The sequence below is a fragment of the Terrapene carolina genome, unplaced genomic scaffold, assembly GCF_002925995.2.
Source record: "Terrapene carolina triunguis isolate 2854851 unplaced genomic scaffold, T_m_triunguis-2.0 Scaffold210, whole genome shotgun sequence".
NCBI classification, from domain to species: Eukaryota; Metazoa; Chordata; order Testudines; family Emydidae; genus Terrapene; species Terrapene triunguis.
Window position 1 is genome coordinate 25,217,672 of NW_020664561.1, and position 25,225 is coordinate 25,242,896.

The window sequence follows — 25,225 nt, forward strand, 5'->3', positions numbered from 1 at the left end:
TCACTTGTGCTCTTCTCCTTGAAATATTGGCTTCCCTTGGCTTTTATGACTCTGTCCTTTCCTGGTGGTTCTCCTACCTCTCTAGTTGCTCCTTCAGCATATCCTTTGGAGGGTCCTTCTCATCCTCCTCTCCCCCAACTTTCTGTCAGGGCTCTACAGGACTCTATTGTTGGTCTTCTCTTCTCCCTCTACATCTTATCTCTGGGTAATCTCGTCTGCAAATACAAATTCAACTACCGTCTCTACCCAGACCTCTCTCCTGTCCAAACTAAAATCTCAGCCTGTCTCTCACATCTTGTGATAGTCTAGCTGTCAGCTCAAGCTATATATGACTAAAAGAAAGTTTTAAATCTCGCCTCCCTCCCAGCCTCCCCACCATCCTTCCCTACTACCTCTTTTCTTGATCACTGTGGACAGAACCACCTTCCCACCTGTCACTCAGGCCCATAATTTTGGTGTCACCTTCAACACCTCTCTGTATGTCCTCACATCCAGGCTATGTCTAAACTTACAGGTTCTGTCTGCATCTCTAAGATCAGCCTTTCCTATCCATCCACACAGCTAAAATTCTTTCATCCAGGATCTCATTATCTTGCATCTCGATTACTGCAGTATCCTTCTTCTTCGAGTGATTGTTCACGTCCATTACACATTAGGTGTGCGCGCGTTGCGTGCACGGACGTCGGAAACTTTTTCCCTCAGCGGCTCCCGTCAGGCCGGCAGGGGTCCCGCCAGAGCGGCGCCCCGCTCTAGCATATATATACACCTGCCGGCCCGACCCTCCCTCAGTTCCTTCTTACCGTCCGTGACGATGTTGGAACAACTCTTATCTCTCGCCTGAGAGTGTCCCTTAGCATTAATAGTATCAGTGTTAATGTTAGCAGTTATCAGTTCTTTAGAAGATAGTTAAGCTCTTCTGTTTTAGGTGTTTCGTTAAATCCCGACACCGGCCCTGGGCGGCGGGGCATGCTGCACACCCAAGGCTTCAAGGCTTGTGCCACGTGCCGCAAGCCTATGCCGATTAGCGATCCCCACGACTCTTGTCTCCGTTGCCTGGGGGAATCGCACCAGAAAGAGCGCTGCAAGATCTGTAAGGCCTTCAAGCCCAAAACTAAGAAAGAGAGAGACTTTCGGCTTAAGCAGCTGCCCATGGAGGCTGCATTACAGCCCTCCACTTCGACTCATCCGGCCGCGGCACCGTCAGCCTCGGTGCGGAGTGCCCCAGCATCGGTTCGTGATCCTGCACCGGTGGGGCACTATAAGCCTACGGCACCGAAACAACAGGACTGCCCCGGCGCCGGTCGTCTTCGCCGACAAAATCGAAGGGCCAACCCAAGGCCCGAGGACGCTCCCCACATAAAAAGGTAGCGCCCGTGAAGGACTTGAGTGCGCCCAAGGGCATTGCTGCCCCAGGACAGATCCCGGTGCCAGTGGCTCCGGCGCCGAACGGCCCGTCGAGCCCCGGGATAAGCGCATCGAGTGAGGAGGAAGGGCTGGAAGAGCTTTTGGAACAGCCCTCCACGCCAGACATGTTTGAGGCAGCAAGGGACCTCATCGAATTGTCCGCGGAGAGCCCCCTCCAGGCCAAAGACAAGCATCCGGGGCCGACACCGAGACTGCCATCCAGAGGCAAGTCAGCATTGGTGCGCCCATCAAGGTCATCATCTCGGCACCATTCACGGCGCCGATCCCAGTCGAGCTCCGCCTCGGTGGACTCCTGGCTACCCTCGGCGCAGAAAGCCTCACAGGCGTCTGGCCCTAGCAAACGCCTGGCACCGGTCCAGCGTTCCCTGGCTCCTTATTCAAACAGGCACCGGGACGTGTCAGTCACGCGATCCCCAAGACCAACCACTAGCAGTCGTTCCCGGACCCGAGGGCACCAGTACCGGTCCTGGTCCAGGTCGACAAGGCGGCACTCCCGGTCCCGGTCACGAAAGCACCACTCTCCGACCCCGGACCAGCACCGTTCCACGGCACCACCGTGGCCCTCAAGGTCACCGTCCGTGGTTTCTGAGGCAGACTCGGGTCATTCCAAAAGGTCTACTTGTCCGGGGGCCTCCAGTTAAGGATCGCTAATCAGCAAGCGATTCTGAACAGGCACAATTTCAATTCTTGGGCATCAGTCTCCAAGATTAAGGACTCCCTGCCTCAGGGTTCACAACCCGAGTTCGCAGCCATCGTGGACGAAGGGAAGGCGGTGGCCAAAACCTCTCTGCAGGCCTCCCTTGACTCCGCGGACGCAGCTGCCAGGACAATCGCGTCAGGAGTGGTGATGAGGCGCTCGGCATGGTTACAGGCTTCAGGCCTTCCACCAGAGGTGCAAAACACCTTACAAGACCTCCCGTTCGAAGGGTCAGGTTTGTTCTCAGACCAAACGGATGCCAGGCTACATAGCCTCAAAGACTCCCGAGCAACCCTCAAGTCGTTGGGAATGCACACCCCAGCGACACAGAGGAAGCCTTTTAGGCCCCAACCTCCGCAGCAGAGACAGTACCACCCTCGCCCCAGGCAGGAACCATACCGCAGAAGGGGCAGGGACAACAGGCGTAGGTGAAAAAACACGCCTAACCAAAGCCAAGGCCAAGGCAAGCTGCAGCCTGGCAACAAGCAAGGATTTTGAAGTTGCAATCGAGGACAGCGTACCGACCCTCATACCGGATCCTCCCCTATGTTTCAGGGACCGTTTGTCCCATTTCTACCGTGCTTGGTCCCGTATAACATCGGACCATTGGGTCCTTCGCACGGTGGAGGTGGGATACACTCTTCAGTTCTCCTCGCCCCCTCCCTCCCACTCCCCATCCCCGTCCCTCTTCAGGGACCCCTCTCACGAGCAACTCCTTATACAGGAGGTGCAGGCGCTCCTCAGAGCAGGGGTGGTGGAAGAGGTCCCTCCAGACCTAAGAGGGAAAAGGTTCTACTCCAGATATTTCCTTATCCCCAAAACAAAAGGGGGTCTCCGCCCTATTTTGGACCTTCGCAAACTAAACAAATTCTTAGTGAAGGCCCGCTTTCGCATGGTCTCCCTTGGCGCTATTATCCCATCCCTGGATCCGGGGGATTGGTACGCTGCCCTCGATATGAAAGATGCGTATTTTCACATCGCCATCCGCCCTGCTCATCGGTGGTTCCTACATTTCACCATCAACCAACACCATTTCCCATTTACGGTCTTGCCCTTCGGCCTGGCAACGGCCCCTCAAGTGTTCACGAAATGCATGTCCGTGGTGCCAGCCTTTCTTCGAAAAAGAAAGATGTGGGTATACCCATACTTGGACGACTGGCTCCTCGCGGGCAGGTCAGAGGACGAGGTTCGCTCCCACGTGGCACTAGCGTTACATGTGTTCCCCAAGCTCGGTCTCTTGGTCAATGTGCCCAAGTCCTCACTGATCCCTACACAGAGACTGGACTTCATAGGGGCAGTCCTAGACTCGGTGGAGGCACGAGCAAGTCTTCCAGTTCCCAGGTTCCTGGCCATTCAAAGAGCCGTAACCTCCATTCAACAATTTCCCACAACCACAGCCAGATGCTGTATGCAACTCCTGGGGCACATGGCGGCTTGCACACACGTAGTCAGACATGCCCACCTGAGACTCAGACCGTTACAGCTGTGGCTAGCCCAAACGTATCGCCCCAGCAGAGACCCCTTGTGACAATCCCAGCTCGGGTGTCGAACTCCCTCCGCTGGTGGCTCGATCAACAGCAAGTTTGTGAAGGGGTCCCCTTCACTGCACTGCAGCCCACCCTGATGCTAGTAACAGATGCATCAGACCTGGGCTGGGGGGCACATTAGGGGACCTACGAACCCAGGGCTTATGGTCCAGGGAAGAAAAGTTGTTCCACATCAATGTGAAGGAGTTAAGGGCGGTTCGCCTCGCCTGCCAGACCTTTCACGCTACCATAGAAGGCCACAGCGTGTCAGTTCTGACGGACAACTCTACCGCCATATTCTACATAAACAAGCAGGGCGGGTCTCGATCCTCTCCCCTCTGTCACGAGGCGCTCCTCCTATGGGACTTCTGTATCGCCCACTCAGACCAATTGGTGGTAGCATATCTTCCGGGGGTTCAAAACGGGTTAGCAGACCACCTCAGCATGTCGTACCACATGCACAAATGGACGCTGAGAAAGGACGTCCTGCATTCAATTTTCCAGAGGTGGGGTTTTCCCCAGGTGGATCTCTTCGCCACCAAGGACAACAGCCAATGTCCTCGGTTTTGTTCATTCCAGAATCTCAGCCCAAGCTCATTGACAGATGCCTTCGTGATTCAGTGGGGCGGGAGCCTGAGGTACGCCTTCCCACCATTCCCGCTCATCCACAGGGTCCTGCTCAAGACCCGCAGGGACAAAGCGGCGATTATTCTCATCGCACCGGCGTGGCCGTGCCAGCATTGGTTTACGACCCTGCTGGAACTGTCATTGACCGCCCCGATTGCCCTACCCCTGCACCGAGACCTCATCACGCAAGACCGGGGTCGCCTACTCCACCCGAACCTACCGTCACTACATCTCACGGTGTGGAAACTCTCTGGCTAAACGCTACGGAGAATAGGTGCTCCCACCAGGTCCAACAAATTCTCCGTGGTAGTAGGAAGCCCTCCACAAGAGCGACCTACGTTGCCAAATGGAAGAGGTTCTCCCACTGGCGCGAGCCTAATCACATACAGCCTCTGCAGGCCTCCATCCCATCAATACTGGACTACTTGCGCCTCAAGCATCAAGGGCTCGCCCCCTCCTCAGTTAAAGTGCATCTGGCCGCCATATCGGCATTCCACCCGGGAGAGTTGGTTTTTTCGGTATTTTCCAACCCCACAGTAGTCTGATTTCTCAAGGGGCTGGAAAGGGCATTTCCCTACTCACACCTGCTGGTCCCTACATGGAACCTTAACCTGGTCCTGACTAAACTGATGGGACCACCCTTTGAACCCCTATCCTCTTGCTCTCTCATGCACCTCTCATGGAAGGTAGCGTTTCTAGTGGCCATTACATCGGCTAGGAGGGTATCGGAGTTGGGAGCCCTCACTTCGGAACCCCCTTATACAGTTTTTTATAAGGACAAGGTACAGCTGAGACCGCACCCCAAATTCCTCCCTAAAGTGGTCTCACAATTTCATATGGGGCAGGACATTTGTTTACCAGTGTTCTTCCCCAAACCCCATACGGACCCAAGCCACCACAGCCTGCATACCCTCGATGTCCGTAGAGCCCTGGCGTTCTATCTGGAATGGACCAGGCCATTTCGCAAGTCGACACAACTGTTCATTGCCATTGCGGAGAGAATGAAAGGCCAGCCTATCTCGGCACAACGATTATCATCATGGATTGTGCTTTGCATCCGCACATGCTATGAGCTCGCCAAAGTACCAGCCCTGGCGATCAGGGCTCACTCGACTAGGGCCCAAGCATCCTCGACAGCTTTCTTGGCGCAGGTTTCACTCCAGGAAATCTGTAAAGTGGCCACCTGGTCGTCAGTGCATACATTCACAGCCTATTACGCAGTCCATCATCAGACCAGAGAGGACGCGGTGGTCAGCAGGGCTGTGCTTCAATCAATTGTTGCTTGACTCCTACCCTCCTCCAATAGTAAGCTTGTGAGTCACCTAATGTGTAATGGACGTGAACAATCACTCGAAGAAGAAAAGACGGTTACCTACCTTTTCGTAACTGTTGTTCTTCGAGATGTGTTGTTCACGTCCATTAACTTCCCACCCTCCTTCCCGTCTGTCGGAGTCACCGGCAAGAAGGAACCGAGGGAGGGTCGGGCCGGCAGATGTGTGTGTATATATATGCTAGAGCGGGGCGCTGCTCTGGCGGGGGGGACCCCTGCCGGCCCGACGGGAGCCGCCAAGGGGAAAAGTTTCCGACGTCCATGCACGCGACATGCGCACACCTAATGTGTAATGGACGTGAACAACACATCTCGAAGAACAACAGTTACGAAAAGGTAGGTAACCGTCTTTTCTCTTTGGCCTTGACAAATGCAACCTTGCCCTGCTCATATCCATACAGAATATTGCTGCAAAGACTATTTTTCTGGCCTGTCACTTTGTCACCCCTCTTTTGCATTCCTTCATTAGCTCCACCTTCTGTATCACATGAAACATAAGCAAATTATCAACACTTTCAGAGCCCTCGTGGCTTATCCTCACCTGACCTACCATCTCTTACTTGTTATTGAGATATCAACACCTGCTTTCTCTCTTACTGCTCTGATACTTGGGAGGATCTTCTAGTTAACATCCTCAAAACTACCTTGTCATCTTCCTTCAAATCCCTCCTTAAATGCTCCTTTGCCATAATGCCTACAAAAGTCTTGATAATGATTAAGCCTCTGGTGTGCTGAGACCTCTGTCTATCATGGTGACTAAAATTATATCATTGTTTCCTGGTACTCCCCCATTTGTCTGTCTCTAGCCAACTGCTGCCTCTTGTCTTATACTTAAATTGTAAGCACCTTGTGGGAGGGACCATCTTTTTGTTCTGTTTGTACAGCACTTAGCACAGTGGGGTACTGGTCCATGGCTAGGGCTCATAAGTGCTGTGATAATATACAAATAACAACAACTGTGACCTTGAACTTGATTTGAAATACTTTGGGAAGCCAGTGTATGGAGTGAAGGACACGTTTGATGTGCTTATGGTTGCCTTTGTTGCTGAGGAGAAGCACTGCTGCTTTCTGTTCTAGTTAGAGTTTTGTAAGTTGCACAGGTATATCATGTTGCTCTAGTCCAATTGAGATATGCAGTGAATAACTGAGGCCAGGTCATCATCTGGTGGGATGGAGTCTTACAGCCAACTAGAGATGATGGAAAGCGTTAATCACAGATGCTGCTGTGTGAGAGCACAGTGTCAGCGAGGAATCAAAAAAAAAAGTCCTAAACCGTGGTCTGAATTGACCAGTTGTGGGTGTGTCTCTTCACCCAAAGGAGACGGAAACATGGCTGCAAAATTTTGAAATGCTATCCTCTGCCCTCCAGTATTATCTCTGTCTTACTCAGGTTCAGGTTCAGCCAGCTGAATAGAGTACATAGAAATTGTTCCAATTGTTAATTTCCCTCATTGTTAAAAAATTGTGCCTTTTTCCTAATCTGATTTTGTCTAGCTTCAGCTTCAATAATTGCATCTTGTTATACTTCTGTCTGCTAGATTGAAGTGCTCTCTATTACCAGATTTCTGTTCCCCATATATGTATTTACAGACTTGAATTGTCACCCCTTAATCTTCTCTTTAATAAGCTAAATAGATTGAGTTCCTTGAGCCTGTTGTTCTAATACGTTTTCCAATCCTTTAATTATTCTCATGGCTCTTCTCTGAAGCCTTTTCAGTTTTGCAACATCCTTTGTGAGTTGTGCACAGCAGAACTGGACATACTATTCAGTAGCGATTGCACCAGAACCAAATACAGAGGTAAAATAGCCTGTCTACTCCTACTCGAAATTCCCGTTTATGCATCCAAGGATTTCATTAGCCCTTTTGGACAGAGCATCAGGGTTTGGAGCTCAAGCTCAGCTGATTAGCCACCATAACCCTCAAATTGTTTTCAGTTACTGCTTCCCAGGATAGACTCCCTCATCCTGTAAGTATGGTCTACAGTCTTTGTTCCTAGATGTATGACTTTACATTTGGCTGTGTTTAAATCTATATTGTTTGGTTGAGCCCAGCTTTGCAAGTGATCCAGATTGCTCTGTGCTAGTGACCTGTCCTCTTCACTATTTACCACTACCCCAATCTTTGTCATCTACAAACATTATCAGTAGTAATTTTGTTAGCTTCCAGGTCATTGACAAAAATGTTACATAGCGTAGGGCCAAGATCTGATATCGTGGGATGCCAGTAGAAGCACATCCACTTAATGATGATTCTCTGTTTACAGTTATGTTTTGAGACCTTTCAGTTATCCAGTTTTCAAAATGCAGTGTGAAATCAAGTCAAATCCCCTATAGAAGTCTATTACCTTTATCAGCCAAACTGATGTTCTTATCAAAAATAAATATCAAGTTAGTTTGACAAGATCTGTTTTCCAGAAATCCATGTTCATGGGCATTAATTATATTAACTGAGTCCAATATCAGCCATTCCATTATTATTTATTAATAGCAATAGACCGTACTAAAAAGAATTTCCCAATTTTAAAGCTGCATTAACTAAATAGAGCAGTAAACTTACAGATTTTATAATTTTTCAAGTATTGATCTACTTTGTTTTAGATCTTTCTTTTCTAGCATCCAACTCCCTCTTTCTGTTGTTGAAGAAAGTAATGTTTCTTCATAGTGTTATTCATGATGAAAATATCTTTTAAATACAAGAACAATGATTTAGGGAAAAAACGTTTTAATTAAACCTATTATTTGTTTACTAGCAGTACACTAGAAAAATCTCAGTATTCTTATGTTTTAGAATATGCTGTAATGCCTACAGTGTTTAAAGTATCAAAATAATGTATCTGTTTTTTCTTTGTGTCATGCTACAAACTGATTTTAAAGGGATATAACTATTTTCAACATCTTTAGGTGGTTTCTGAGAATTCAGTGAGGAAGAACTTATACTATAATAATATCTTGGCTTTGTTTCACTTGTCGGTCATTGGAGGCTTCAGTTTGTATTGCAGTTAAGGTGTTATACTAGGCTAAACTCTGTAAAATGCTAGCATTTGTTCTTCTTTTTCCCCATCATCAATCTTTCACACTCATATCAAACCCCTAATGTATCAGCAGATTTCCCAGAGCTACTGGTTAAAATTACCTTTGCTTTTGGTAAACTATGAACCTTCAAACCTCAGTGTTTTCAGCTGCCCCCTGCGGATTCTGTGAAGCCTCTTTCTGGCACATTTCTCACTGCCAGTTACTTGTTTTATGTTTTAGAGCAACAAAAGCTGTAGATCTGTAACCTGTTAAGAGCCAGATTACTATTAAACTTGTTTTTCATTGTTAAATGAATTGTGCCAACAAAAAGTGCAGCAGAACACTAAATCATGGTATTTATTAATAGGTGCAAAGAGTGAAAGTTTTGAAGGCATTGTTTTCTCTGGAAATCTTGAGCTCAGATATAATTTAACAGTTGTACAAAAAGGATAATAAAAGTATGAAATGTGCTGTTGTGTAATTACAATTTTTAGTTTCCTTTTCTGACAGCTTTTTTTAAATTGGCAAATTTACATGGTATGTTGGAATAAGAAACAATGTCAAACGCATAAGCCATCTGTAAGTATAGATGGCATTATGTCATATGCAGTACTTAGGTTGTCAGAATACCATTAAACTTACATACTGTAAAAATATTGCTCTTGGGAAGTTAGGGTGGGATAACAGTCTAAAAGTTTAAATAAACCATTCTTTTCCCTTCTACTTATTCTTCTGGCTATGTTATTGAATTTGGTGTTTGTAAAACTTCCCCCCACCCCCAATCCTCCCATTCCTATGAAAGAGACCATCCCTTCTTGACCGTCCTTGGTTGTGAGTAAATATGAACCTCCTGAGAGGATGGATGGTTTTCTCACAGTACTCTGTCATTTTGAGATGCTCTTTTCTACCCCAACCCACCTATCTTTAAACTCTTGGTCAATTCACAATTGTGATGATTCTGCACTCAGGCTAATGCTGGGAGATAATTTCTGTAGTTTGAGCTGATACCCTCCTTTTCCGGAAAGTGAGGATGTCTCTTTTTAAACACTTGCAGGGCCAGATCCTCCTTGTGATACAATATATGGCCCACATGTGTCTGCATATCTGAGAAAAGATTTTGTTCTGAGTCTCCACTGATCTAGAATGTAGTTATCAATGCTGTTCCCAAAGTTAGATTTCCATCCTAGACAAAACTATAAATTACCAGCAGGCATGGGCTGATTGTGATGATATGATACCAATATCTCTAATTTTGAGAATTAGAATTTTCACCCTTGGAAATCCTAGACATATCTTACTCTGTTACTGAAAAAGTGTGATAATACCTTGGTGAGTCCTCAGCCCTTACAAAATACGTAGTACATTATGATGAGAACAATAAAACAAAAAAGCACACCTTTGGGAATAATTAAACAAAAATATTAATTAAATGGCCTTTTCTATAGAAGCGAAACATCTTGCCTTTTCAATATAAAGGCAAATCTTGGTTATCCAAACTTGTGATATCTGCTCCGCTGCCAAAATTCATATAGAGATTTATCTCAACCTCTAGTTCTGAAAGGCAAAAGTAAATGAGATTTTTTTTTTTAATGATTTAGACTCAATAAAATGGGATGAGGTTGTAATCTTTTATTTTTTTTAAAACTAACGTTGCCATTTGTTAGTTAATGTACTGATTTAAGTATTCTTCTAATTCATAAGATATTTAGCTTAAAATAAATTCAATATTTATTAGATTCAGCTCATTCCTATTCAGTACACATTGCTTACCAAGAATAACTACTTGGCCATTCCCAACAAAATTCAAATAAAAATGAGTGAATGTCTTTGTCTCCGGTTGTCAAAGTTTGAATTTATTAATTTACTGTTATTCAAAAAAAAAATTGCAGCAGAGTTGGGAATAAAGTAAAAATAAGTTGATAAACCAAAAATTTCCACTGGCTTTATTTTTTGCAACTTTGTTTTTGGTTAATACCTATCAGTCAACCCTGAGGTTTAAAATATTTTTAAAAAGAAGAAATAATTTATTGAAGATTTAAAGTTTTAGAGAATTCTTCCAAATCTCTTTTCAGAGAGTTCAATTTGAAGGGTTTTTTTTGGTTGCTTCAAACAAAAAACAAAAACCACTTTAAAAGTGTTTTACAGGTTTTTTTTTATTACAGAAAAATTAGTGACAATAATTCAAAATAAAACATCTTCATTAAAATAGTAACATTTTTAGCGCCAATATATGTTTATACATGTATATTTGTATGTGTGTTTTCAACTGTTATATATGCATCTTCACATTAAAAAAATTGCATTTTATTGTTATGCATGACTTATATTTATTATCATGCATGATTTATATATAAGATAAGAATAATTTTCCACCCTAAATATTACAGTATTTACAATGGTATAGATTTCAGTATAGCAATATTTTTCATTTAAAAATACTTCTGCGTTTATTGCAGTGGGTACGCCTTATTACATGTCTCCAGAGAGAATACATGAAAATGGATACAACTTCAAATCTGACATCTGGTCTCTAGGCTGTCTGCTATATGAGGTAACATTGATAAATCCAGTAAGCTTAATACATTGATGTGTTTTTGCTTTATTAGATGTATCAGTTTCTGTTCTAGGATTCATCTGTATATTTTGCTTCTTAACGAGATAGCCATTTAGTGAGAAGCTGCTTTTAAGCTAAATATAAAAATAATGCCATGTGAGCTTTTACAGTAATTTCAGATATGTTATGATTGACCTGATCAAGACTTGCCTTTTAGTGAACTTACTAAAAATACATAGATAGTAATTTGTTGAAGACTTTAGGCTTAGTTTGGTAAGGATTATAGTCTTGAATGTCGAATGAAAAGCATTTTTTTTTTCTAAATTTCTCTAAATGTTTTAACAGGCTTTAACAAAATACAACTATGAAAACAATGCATATATGCATTCAGCATATGTAATAGAACTGATTGAGAGTATGTGGTTAATTAAAATAAAAACAATTGAAGTATATTTTTAAACTCAAGTTTCATTTGTTTGCAGTTACCAGAAATCTGACTAACAATAAAGAAATGAGACTACAATGCACACATATGCATCACTTGGTTTAATTTTTATGAGCATAGCTTTTGAAGCAGCAGTTAAAAAAGATTGGCTTATCTTCAGTTTTCTTTGCTTGCAATTACTGAACTTCGATACATTTATTAAGCCCTAAAATATAGACATAAATTAGGTTACGTATAAATACCTGTATATAACATTCGGCAATGAAAAAGTAAAGATGTATGGCAAACTTCCTACAAAATTAATGAGTTTTGCCTTAAGAAAGGCATGCAAGATTGGCCCCTAAATTAACTACATCCTCATACTTTGTAGTGTATCTTTTTACAGATCTATAGAATATAAACTTGTGTTAAATAATGTTTTGAACAAGTACCTTTCCCACTATATAACACAATGATATCTATTTGCAGTCCAAACTCACCCCCTTCTTGGAGCTCAGCTTTATTGATAAAGAAATGAACAATAAAAGAACAAAGTTCAGCTAAATACTTCTTTCTAGGCATAGTTGAATCTAGGGTTTCTCCCTTTGGATTCCTTTACCCACACCTAAATCCTCTCTCTCTATATCCAGGTGAGGTAATAAGCCATCTGCTCCATTGAGGGTGCGCTGCACTTCAATTAAAAAACCCGTGGCTGGCCCATGGCAGCTGACTCGGGTTTGCAGGGCTTGGGCTGCGGGGCTGTTTATTTACAGAGTTGATGTTCGGGCTTGAGCTGGAGTCTGGGCTTTATGACCCTGCAAGGTGGGAGGGTCCCAGAGTTCAGGTTCCTGCTACCTCAGCCGGAACATCTACACTGCAGTTAAGCAGCCCCTCTCGAGTCAGGTGGCATGAGCCACCTGCGGATGTCTAACTGTAGTGTAGACATGCCCTGAGTCAGCAGAACTCACTTAACATTTTCCAGCAAGATCAGCATCTCTAACAGCCTATACCACATATGGATGAATTGCCTTCAGTTTTTTATATTAAGTATCTTACACACACACACTTATTAAAACAGTGCCATAAATGTGAATATCTTTATATACGCAAATTATATTTCTGCCCCAAAGAACTTGCAATTCTGCACGCAATTATTACTTTCAGTCATGGGGACTATTCACAGTAGTAAGTACTACATCTGGTAGCAAATGTTTGCAGGATTGGCCCTAATTTGAGACTTGATTGTGCGTGGGGATCCCCTAGCATTGATATCTGTGCTCTTGCAGTGTTCCATCCTTGAAATGGATGGGATTCACACAAGAACAAATAGAAACATTAATCTCATTTCAGGATGAGGGCCTTGAGGAGAATGTCTTGATTTTGATGGTATTAATTGTGGGTTTGTTATTTTTAAACTTGGGATTATGTTTATATGGAAACAATAAATGAAACATTCAGTAAGTAGCTAGTGCATAAAATATTTTATGTGTTTTTACAGTTAATTTATAATCCAAAAAAAATAAATTATCAGATAGGAAGAAGCATGACTTGCAGTTCACAAGAATTATTTTCTGAGCTTGTCATTTTGGTATTGTGTACAGTATATTAAATACAGTGTGTGAATTTGGAGTATTTCTTTTTTATTTGGGCTACTTTGAAGTAATTACTTTGAAGTAATTTTAGAAGAACTTAATAGAATAGATAGCAGGACATGTCTTACAGAAATAGAATCTGTATTGCCATCTTTTATGACCAAATAAATACCTACTTGAATATTTTTCCTCAGATGATTTTTAGAATTTCCATATGGCAATAAATTATTTTCAGTGATTTGAAAAGTTTTACCTGGATGGTACTTAAATATGACATTTAGAGAACAGAACAGTTGTTATATTTCCTATATTCAAATGTATTATATAATTGCACTGTATCAAATAATCTTCAAAATATATTTCTAATGGTTAGGCTTTTGAGGCTTTATTTACATTATTGTTAATTCTGCAACATGATAGACATTGCTTTTTTGCTGGTCCTTTGCGTGTATCATTGAAATATTAGGCATTGTAAACTCATGTTAGAACATGTAAATAATTCTTATTTTTGTTCGTTGTTTTTTTTGGTGTGTGTGTGGGGGGGGGGCGGAAGGGCGGAAGGTCTTGTGATGCTTTCAAGTTATGGACTAATAATTGGCTTTCTCGAATTTGCGTATCAGTGCAGTTTTCCCCCTAAGCAGATTTCCCCAAATCAAATCCATTCAGTTGTTGATTCTACAAGATAAAACAGGAGACTCAGAGAGACCTAAAAAGAGTTTAATAACTGTTGCATGCTATCTTTTCAGTTCTGCAGTTTTCCTTCTTTTATAAGGGGTGCTGACCCACTTTTAGGCTTGTTGCATGCGCTAATTAAATCACTCATCAAAATAAAGCCATACAGTATTAAAGGTAACTAAATCTCGTTCCCTCTGTCTCTGATAGATGTTTTGTGTATCATTTGCATTTTAAAGTGTTTATTGTATTAATTGCATGGTTCATGCTAATACAGTTTTTTAAATTTCTCCAATTTAGTTAGGGGAAAATTCTGGCTTGTTCATGACCTCTCAATAAAGGTCTAATTGACATTCTATTAAACCTCCTCTCAGTTATGTTTTAATCTGATTTAATATTTAAATTATAGGAAATTAGTTAGATTCTAGTTAATATTGCATTATATTATTTTGTATCCTATCCTACTAAAAGGTTTACTGTTTAATAATAAATATTAACACTGCATAGCTACTAAGGTTTTTGAAAGCATGTTTTAGACTCTGAAAATTAGACTTTCAAATATTCCTGAAACCTCAAAAACTCTACCACTGCAGTTTTAATTGATATGCAACAAAGTAGACTTTACTAATTAAAATCAAGATGCTGTGCTTTTGCTACATGGACCTTTACATGGAAAAGTAGGTTTTACACATTTCCTTTTATTGTTCAGCGCAGCAATTGCATCCTTACAGGGTTGTAGGTTGGTGGCTTACGGTTCAAAAAAAAAGAGAGCTGCCACCAGCCCCGAAGACAGACAGTGGGCTTTCGTCCCTCAGCCACCCCCAGAATACTAATCAGGAAAGTCAGACCCTGGAGGTCAGGGAGCAAGTCAATCATTCTAGCGATCGTCTCAGTGTGGAGGATCAAATTAGCCTGAAAAATTCAGCTGCTGGGAGGAGAGGGCGAGCAGCTGTCAGGGGCAGCAGCGAGATGCACTAATGAACCAGATGAATAGTGCAAAAGCTTGAAAATAAAAACAGGACAGTTGACATTTTTCATCTGTCAAAGCAGGAGATGCATGAAAATATAGTATTCCTGTTTTAACTCCTTAGGGGACATTTGAATTTTTTTTAACACTGCAGCATTCAAACAAAAGTACTTTTTAATGAACACCTAGTGTACAAAAATGAGTATCTGTGCATTTATTTAGAATTTCTGCACATGTATGGATTCTGTGCTTGATTTTTGTTCTTTAGACCTGCATTTTTAACATTATTTTAAAGATAAAATATGCTGTCATGTAAATCCAGGAATTACCATTATAAGAGTAGTACATTTCTAGAATTATTTTTCTTGGGTGCAATCTTACATTTGTCTTGGAATTGTTAAAAACCAGTATTTTTATTTCAAGTTAATATGAAATTAATATACAAAACTAGATTGGGTTTTATATCAAATATAATGAAAGTATATCAAATTATTTTTTTCTAATTTTTCTTTTCATATTTGTTCCCCATAATATCAGTTATCAACAGTGCTTAGGCCATGAAAGAGTTAAAGTTATATCTGGAGGACCATAAGACAGATGAGAGCCATTTTCAGCTTGTCCTGTCCCTGCTGAAGCTCACTGAGTAGCACAGCATGGACTAGCGTGTTTCACACACACTCTGCATGTCTGGGGAATGTACACATTGTCCTTCCAAAATCAAACTTATTAGCACATGTAGAAAAGGGTGACTGGCTTTGGGGCAGCATTGCGCTCAGAGCAGCATTCGTGCAGCTACGGTTCAAAGATTTAGAAGGTTTTGAACAGAATGCAAAGATTTTAAATGAATTTTTAAGTTAGTAATCCCGCTAACCACAGTATTTGTCTGCACTTTAAATGTCAAGTTATAGTACAGTCTTAAAATAAATGTTAGGTTCACTGATGTCATTTTTAAGTTGCTCATTTCTTTAACAGAGTTCTCCCCAAAAGGTGCTTATGCTTCTTGATTGCACATGAAAGTTGTACTGATGCTCGCAGATGGAGGATTTTTAAAATCTTTGAGCTACTGCTACAGGATATATCTGTAATACATTGCAAGCTGCCTTTTGAATAGAATATGGCATTCCACATAGAATCTAGACTACATTTTTTTCAAGAGCCCTTTCTTTTTTTCAATGTGTTGTATATGAAATAGCATTCTATAGCATTTTCTTAATTTTTAAACTGTAGTAAGGTATCTAAGTGGTGGTCCAAAGCTACTACTGCTATCCAGTATTTAATTGTTGCTTTAGACCATATATTTTCTCCAATTAAATAGGATGTGTAATTGTTTGTTTTCAACGGATCTTGTGAAAGAAATGTCATTGTTTTATTTTGTCTTTTGCATTTGGGACATGGGAGACCTTATATCTTAACAGCATAAACTGTGGCTAATAACTCAATTTTACTTACACTAGATTATGAAGTATAAACCAATTATTACAGTATATGAACTATTATGATCAGTATTGCACCATAAATCTGTCCATTAAGTAAGCACACCGGTTTATATTAACAGTTTTAGAACTGTTGCGTTAGTGCTATAAGCAGAGCAGTCAATCAGAAGTTGGTATGAAATCTTACCATTAAAATAGATTTTTCAGCAAAATGTTCCTTTTAAAAAAAATCTATGTACATTTAACTATGTAATTTTTTTATACAGATGGCTGCACTGCAGAGTCCCTTCTATGGTGACAAAATGAACTTGTACTCTCTGTGCAAGAAGATAGAACAGTGTGACTATCCACCTCTTCCTTCAGATCACTATTCAGAAGAAGTAAGTCATTTTCCTTTCCATGAGCCAGATCCTCAGCTTATGGAAACTGGCATAATTCTAGTGAAATCAATGGATATACGCCAGTTTATCCCATCTAAGGATCTATCCCATGTGTTTACCTGTGTTGTTAAACTTGCCTAAATGTTAATGTCTATGATGACATTTCTGGTATCCTTTTAAAAAATGATTGGGTTTAATGGTTCAAGGAGCATGTTATTTCCTCCTTAATTTCTTTGACCTGTTAACAAAGGGTCACTCATTCTCTATATTATGTGATGAATTTAAAAAAAAATTACTCACAAATATGATTGACACAGTTGACTTTTCCAGAATACACGATACATACTCCGTGTCGTAGTGGGATTGAACCTTATATCTATATTATGTGTTTCTAAAAGCACAGTTATAGAAAATGGCTCTCATCTGTCTTATGTGGCACAATAAATTGGTGAACTAGCCTTTCTTTAGAGATTTAGATAACAATAAATGTGGATTAAGTTGCTAGTAAAAATGAGTTTTGGTCCCCACCTGATCCCAATTTATCCCTATTACAAATTTTACCACACAATTTGGCACAGATGACACTCTTCAAAAGAGAGTGGCCAATGCCTGTAGTAAGAGGGGATTTTCAAGTTAGGATTGGAGAAGCATACCAAGAATATGCTCCCACAATGGCTGGCTCAAGCCAACGCTAATCGTTTTTCACTAGCATCAGTGCACCAGGTTTTGTTTTGTTTTTTTAAAAGGCAGTAAAATAAAAGGAAAGCAAAAGGAGAGGGCAAAATAAATGCAAATATTTTTTCTAAACCATCATGACCTCACATGAGAAAAATATAAATGTGTATATGTTAACGGACTGAAATTCCAGTATTGAAATACTTTCCCACTTTGAAACAAATGGAGCAAAGTGATAAAAGCTGCAAACCAGAGAAGAGGTATTAGCAACTAATTCTAATTTAATTCAGTCTCCATGAATTAAAATTGTGTTGAAAATGGATATAAACACTACATCTGAAATGTTTTTAATAAACATAAAGCTTTGTGCTACTTTGCTTAAGGAATGGAAGTTGTAATTCTGCACCATGAATCTATTGTTTTCAGAGACAGGGACTATTAATAAAAGATTGCTGTCCGGTTTCTCTTTGTTTTGTCATATTTATGGGGACAATTTTTTTCCTCTGTGAATAAAATTGGACTTAAAAAAGATAATTAGAATGCCTTTACGAAGGATGTAATGGTGATCTATCCTTTATGTAGTTTATGCAGTATGTCTCTGGCTTTCCAATTAATTGTTTTACATTGGCCATTTTTAATTATTATTTTTTTGTAGGATACAAATATGGCAGTTCATATAACCAACTTCAGAACGGGAGGTCTAGAAATACAGTAGGGTGTGAACAGTAATGCAAAATGATAGCAAAAATGTCAGGGGCCGTTCTTTGTTGTGTCATTCATGCTGTCTTCCTTTTTCCATGAAGCGCATGAATATTTCACATATCGGCATCCTCATCCTCTATTCTTCTTGACTAATTTTCAGACTGTCTGAATTTGCATTTCACATGGTAGCTGATTAGGAGATGCCGAGTGCAGCAGTGAAGCCTCAGCAGGCGGTTACCATGGTGACCTTCAGCAGGATTTTAATGATGATACCACTAGTGGTTCGTTGAAGTCGGCCTGCCTGCAGGGCTACTTCACTGCAGCTAAGTGTGAAGTTGGATATGCGGATTCTCAGCTAAGGGGCAAATATCAAAGTCTGGCCCAGATAGAAGGTCTTAGAGTGGGAAAGGGAAATAGATTCCACCTTTTACTTACTCTGTATAGTTTCCAGTTTTGAAAAGCGATACAAAGCAAAACATGTTATATTTTCCTCATTACAAAATAGATGTGCTCACGCACACAGGATAAATCAGTTGTTTTTAAAATCATTTGGAGTACTAGTGTTTTGTGACAAACTAAAAGAGCAAGAGCTACAATACCCTTTATAAATATAGGAAATAATTACTTAACAAAAGGAGTGAAATATATATAAAGTATTAAGAGACTGTAATAATGTTACTTTGATCTATTGTGACATAAAGAATCCTGCCTAGTATAAAAACCTTTGAAAAATTGCTATGTTAGTAAATGACTTTTTTTCTTAAAAATGTAGCTTCTATTGTGAACGAAAATACTGTGTAGACTTGGAACTACTGAAGAAGAAACAAACAGACTAAGTGTTATCTGTCAGTTTATGGTGATGTCCTTTTCTTCTGCACTAGAAAATTTAGACCTCGGACCTTTATCCAGGTTGGAAGTGTACTCAGTTGAGCAGTAAAGTTTAGAGATTACTGAACTCCTGAAACCCACTTGAATGCCTGATATTCTGTAAAGATTAATTTGATAAAAGAATAAATGCACTCTCAAACAGAAGTGTAAACACGATAGTTACAAAATGTACGAAATGTTAAAATACATTTCCTGTACGCTAATTTTAATTAGTTCTGAGATAAAACTGGCATTTAAAATTGAACTAACTTATTATAAGGCTCATTTTTATTTTAATGATCAGCATCTGTATTATGAGATCATAGCTTCATAGGAAGTTATCCAAAGATACACATGGTAGATTTTCACTTTTGTATGTTTGTCCACATTTCTCATAGCTGTAAAGTTCTGACCAATAAAATTGCAGTAGAAGTTGTGACATATTTCCCCAGCAGTGAATCACAAACCAAGATTTTCAAATGACTAGTAACTTTGGGTATCACAATTTTTGGGTCTCCAACTATTGGAATACCTTAAAAATGTTTGATTTTTCTGGCAGCGGGGTCCATTGTGAAAATGAGGCTCCTTCATGGTGCCTCCAGTTGGACAACCAGAATCACTAACCATTGTTAAAATCATGGCCACAGCATCTAGCACAAAGCATTGCTTTGTGTGTTGGGGAGTGGAGAAGAACTTTATATCCTGATTTAGGTCCCTTTGTGATTTCTCAAGAGTACATGACCAGCAATCCTAACTGATAGGGATCCATACACTCCTCAGTGATGCCCAAGCAGTATTTAAGCTGAAAAAAAGCCAGCAGATCCAGAGTTGCAGTATTCTCTGCTAGTTTTCTTGCCTGCACTGAGAGATGAATCAGCAAGAATATCTCCTGCTCTGAACAAGAATAATTGTTTCCAATTTAAAACTGGAGTCTTTACCAAAATTTCAGGTTTTCAGTGCAAAGTTCTTCCCTGTCATAGTTTTAAGTCTTTTTTTTCTGACTTGAGGGACATTTATTTATTTGGTGGCTGACAAACCTGTTAAAGCTTAAGAAATATGTGCTACTGCTCCCTGTCAGGCTAAGCTCCAGGCTAAAGGCAGTGACTGTGCTAAGTCCACAGAGGAAGTTAAGCAGCATAATCAGCCAAAGAAGGATGCAGTGAGGAGATGCAACAGGAGGTCCCTCCAGTTCAGTCACAGCCATGTCTGCCTTCAGCATAGAGCCTGATGGCCATCCAATGCCTTACAGGACAACATTGCTATCCCTGCAGTATAGCCTGCTGACATTAAAATCCTGGGCTTTATTCCCAGGGTTTGTCAATGTCTGCTGTTCATCCATAGTTTTATGAGAACCAGAGGGCCTGACAGAGGCTTCCTGTAATTATTGAAATAGATACTCCTGGCAGTGGGAAAAGGAGCCAGAATCCTACATCAGGCAATCTAGCAACAACTGTCTCCTTTCCTTTCACAAAAGATTGGTATAACAATTCTTATGTTCCTGTGTTTACAAAATGTTTCATGGTCATAGCATTTTTCCTGTGCAGGATGAAAGTGAATATTTTACTTTTTCCACATGATTGGTTATTCAAGGATGATACTGAGCAAGAATTCCAAGAATCAGTGTGTGCCACCATCATGATGTTGGGCACTTATCATGAACCCTGGTGACTCCACAGTCCCAGTTTGTTCTTTAAAGTACTGATGAACCCTATTAGACCCAGCTCAACTCTGAACTTTTCTGGCCCAGGACAGGTTCTTGCACATTCTTGCTGTGTCAGAAAAGATTTGTCAGATCCAGCAATTATGAGCAAGGATCAAGCTGTAGATACAGACTCTTGACCCAAAGAAGTGTTGTTGTGGTATCCATAATATGGCTTCATATAAGGCAATCTCAGTGGGCCCACAGTTTATCATTGATCTCAAGGCACCTGGACTCATGCACTTTCAATATAAATAACTCTTACATATACTGACTTGCTGGTGGCCCAGGGCTCCGAACCACATTCCTCCGAACCACACTGCAGTAGCCACAAGTGTATTCTGGCTAGGATGTGGGGAATACATACAAAGGAGCTTTGAATAAAAGGGACATGGTCTCTTCGGGAAGCCTCCTTACAAACATTTTCTAGAAATGAGGCAATTCTTTTATACACTGAAAAGTTCCAGAGATATGAAATTGCAAAAGGTGGACAATCAGGACACCACATTTCACATATATTTGAAAATACTTACAAACAATTGTGGCTATAAAGGATGGTTAGGGCTAAAAATATAGCTGATTAGTGGTGCCATTTTGCCCATTGGTGGTCCTTAGGAGTGAATCTCCATGTCCACTTCTGAAGCTTTGTACTATTACATAATATGTGGTGTGTTAACAGTAGTAATTTCACAGGAAGATGTCATTGCAACTGTACCAAGATTCTGGGACTGAAATATGCACTTTCAGCTAGATAGAAGTTCAGCTTGCTTAAGAAATTAATAAAAATATCACTAAGTCAAGCAGGGATTATGAATCGGTGGGGGAAAACTTTACCATCCTTTTGTTAGCTTTTGAGATAAACACCTCCATACATAGTCAGCAGCATGAAAGAAGGATAGAGTGACCTTCCTGAGCAAGGCTCCCTACCCTTTTCATATTTAAATCTCCCTTGAAGACAAACTTCTGTTATGTTGCCTATAGTGAGTTTACTTGACATATATTAAATGAAAAAGAATAAAAGAACATGATGTTTTTTATTTCCCTACTCATAGCTATATATGCCCCAATCCTTCAAGGACTTAAGAATGACTTTATGCACTATGAGAAGTCCTATCGACATCTCACAGGGTGAATTAAGCATATTTGTAAATTTTTGCAGGATCAGGGCCATATTTTGTAAGAGATTACATTTAATATCTTTATATTTTTCTTACAAATGGGGTTTACTTACAGGGTTCTTTTTGCAGGGCCGGGGCCTCAATTCCTCTGTAGTTCTCTTCCTGTTGGTCTTGTATGCTGGCTGAGCTGCTCTGCATTTGGCCTGGTTAATTTGCCGATCTACCTGCCCGGTAGCTCATGATATGTTCCTCCTATTTATTCCATGTGGGATTTTAGACTCTTTTCTTGTATTTTTTGCATTGCAGAAAGGCAACTTTTTATGATTAAAAAATAGACTTATATTTTATGAACTTCAGTATCCACCCTCCGGCCCCCTCACCTCCAAATGATTTAGCCCAATTGTTCTCTTTTGTTAACGGAACAGAGCTCTGAATATTGGCCGCGAGAAGCGGTACAATTTCTTTTAAATTCCCATGATTAGTATAGTCGAAGTGTCTGTGTATTTAAAAGAGAATATTACCAAATTTACTGCAATTAATTTTTGTTAAAAGAATCCTCTCTAGTCTTTAAATGGACCACTACATAGTCAACACTAACTTAAATGTGTCTCCCCAAAATACTTTGCATTTAACAAAATATTGAAATTCTCCTTGTCAAAGTGAAATTAGCTTTCTGGATACTGTGTAGGTGTCATCAAATAAAAAAAAAATTACCGTACATAGATGTGACATTAAGTTTGAAAATTTAAGTGTCCAGAACTCAGAAAATGTAAACATTAAGTGCAATATTGTTAAGTTAGTGCTTGAATTTTCTGACTCCTGTGCATTTAGTTCATATAATTTAACATCCTTTTGGGAAAAAGAACAGGAGTACTTGTGGCACCTTAGAGACTAACAAATTTATTAGAGCATAAGCTTTCGTGGGCTACAGCCCACTTCTTCGGATGCAAATCCTGTTGGGGTTTTTTAAAGAGATTTGTGGCCAATGCATTTATTGTGCCACTGCTGTATGAAAGCATATTTGAATATGCAGTTTATCATGCCATTGAATAATCGTGAGGGTGAAGGAGCCACTGTTCTTGGTGCCCGGCAGAGGTTCCAGAAGGCTGTATTTGGTGCAGTAATCACAACTATAGTTTTACAGTAATTGTACTTGCATATTTTGTATACAAGTACTTTTGATGGTATGGATGCCTTGGAGGATTTGACAAAATGTCAGGGAGGATCAAAAATTTGTGACTTTGGTAAGGAGATTCAGGAGGGTTTGACACAGTGATTTAAGAGAAAAGTATAGGAGGAATTTTGTATCTGGTAATTGCTGGTAAGGGCTGGTATTCTAATAAGCAATCTCTAGGGAAGCAGGTTCTAGAGTGCAGACTGTCTTGGAGACTATGCAAAATTTGAAATAGATGACAAATTTGCTCCATCTGAAAGGTCAGTAGACTGACTGGATACCTTCTAATGTCACTGAAAGGAACTGGGGAGGGAAGAAGAATCCTAACCATTTTCCATCTTCCAAATAGCAACAGGGAATACCTAGAAGTTCCAGTAGCCTTTCTCCTGTATCCCAGGCCATCTATTTCTAAATTTGTGGACTCTGAGGGGCTCAGTGGACTCTGGGGCTTGTCATATTAGAGATGTGTGTGCTCCCAGATAGAGGCATGCTTGTATATGTTTCTGTCTGCAAGTTGTGCACTTAATTCAATACGAAAAAAATAGAACCTAATCTAAAGGCCTTTGAAGTGTTCATTTCATGACAAACTTTCCGTATAGATCTATGTGTGACTCAATTTCAGCATTTTAGAATATAAGGCCTCAAACAATACACACAAGTCACACTATTGAATTCAGATAAATGGTTTATACATACATGTAGTCTTATTTTGAAGTTACTTATGTATGCACAGGATAGGGGCCTAAATCTGGTATTCACTTTCCCTGAGGAAGTACAATGAAATGTCATAAAAGTGAAATGATTATCTGTGGTATAGAGTAAATCTGAATGCAGTCCTACCACACTTCCACAGTTTCAGCCACTCTTACTTAATTTAAGAACTTGAGAAAGCACTACTAACACTTGTCAACTGGTATTATTTATTGGCTTTCTTATACATTATTGTTTTCCTTTTCTAGCTGCGACAATTAGTTAACATATGCATCAACCCGGATCCAGAGAGGCGACCAGATATAGCCTATGTCTATGATGTAGCGAAACGTATGCATGCACACACTGCAAGCAGCTAAATAGACAAAAGATCATGAAGAAAAGAACCAGAAATTTTCAAGTATTTTTGTGCAAATCCTCCCACCCCTTTTTCATCTGTGTTACATAAATGTAGTTATTCAGAACAGACTGATGTGCTTTGAATTGTGAACCAGTTTACACACAAGCTTCCTGAGGTGTTTTTTTATCAATTTGTAGTTTAAAAATATAGGTTTAAATGGTAAATAAAAAACAGATTTAAAATGTAAAGTATACAATGGAAAATAGTGGTTCCTGACAGCTTTAAAAATAGTGATTTCAAATGTATTTTCAAATGTATTTTGTTAATAACAAAATTGTAATCAGTTGGGAGTTCAATTCTAAAACATCATAGCACTGCAGTTTTGCACGATATGGATATTAGGCTTATTACCTAGAAACAAAATGTTTGAATCTTTCTCACTTTTTATAACTTATGGAAGTTATGAATCAACACAATTAATGAGTTTATTTTAATTTTTGTTCTACAAGGGAAATAATTGTAAGAGAATTGTTTTCTATTTTATAATGAATTGTACGTAGTTTGCAGTCAATCTTCTCAAGATAAGTGAAGATGGAAACCTTCTGATTAGCTGTTTTAATGAAATGGCAACTGTTAAATGTGAAAAAAAGTTTTTTGGCAAAATTGTGAGACACTCAAAAATCTCTGTAACTTGTCCCTTTTCTTTGTGTTATTGTGGCTTAAATGAACCCAGAAAATTGGCTTTAAGGATTTGGTTTGGCCAGGTTAAACCCCATACTTGCAATTTGATTGGTATGGCTTGACCTACATACCTGTGCAGCACTTCGTTGACTTCAGTGGGTCTGTGCACAGTCAGATCCTAAAACCCTTGCAGCTTCCTGTTGTGGTAAATGGGGTTCGTCTGCACAGGCACATGACTGTCTGAACAGGCCTGTTTGAAGGATGAGGGCCTTAAGTTACAACTCCCTAGGGATTTCTGTTTGTGGTGGTGTTTCTAGATTTTGTTTTAAAACCCTTTGGGTGACCTTATACTACTATATTTTGAATTCCTTCTAAAAATACTTTTTTAATCCAATGCCTATTGCCCAAAATACAACTGTGCACTGTAATATTTTCATAAAATACCGGGTTTTGTTATCTACCCTATCTTTTTATATGCTGTAAAAGTTACTTTAGCTTTTGTATTTAAAGAAAAAAATCAGTGCTGCTTTATTTGTACAATCAGTATATTTGTTGATTATACTTTAAAATGGTATCATTTCACCAATATTTTATCTGAGTTCGAAAGTAAGTTCAAAA

The 25,225-nt window shown here is 40.2% G+C and overlaps 1 protein-coding gene across 2 annotated transcripts in view; it reads left to right on the plus strand.

The window, feature by feature from the left end:
* Positions 1-24,104, plus strand: part of LOC112115861 (serine/threonine-protein kinase Nek7) — a 129,228-nt gene extending 105,124 nt beyond the window's left edge. For both annotated transcript variants that reach the window (XM_026655469.2, XM_026655470.1), the window contains exons 8-10: positions 11,075-11,169; positions 16,527-16,640; positions 23,835-24,104. In XM_026655469.2, the coding sequence (XP_026511254.1) occupies positions 11,075-11,169; positions 16,527-16,640; positions 23,835-23,945 (320 nt within the window). In that variant the 3' untranslated portion in view covers positions 23,946-24,104. The remainder of the gene's footprint in view (positions 1-11,074; positions 11,170-16,526; positions 16,641-23,834) is intronic.
* Positions 24,105-25,225: the final 1,121 nt, after the last annotated feature.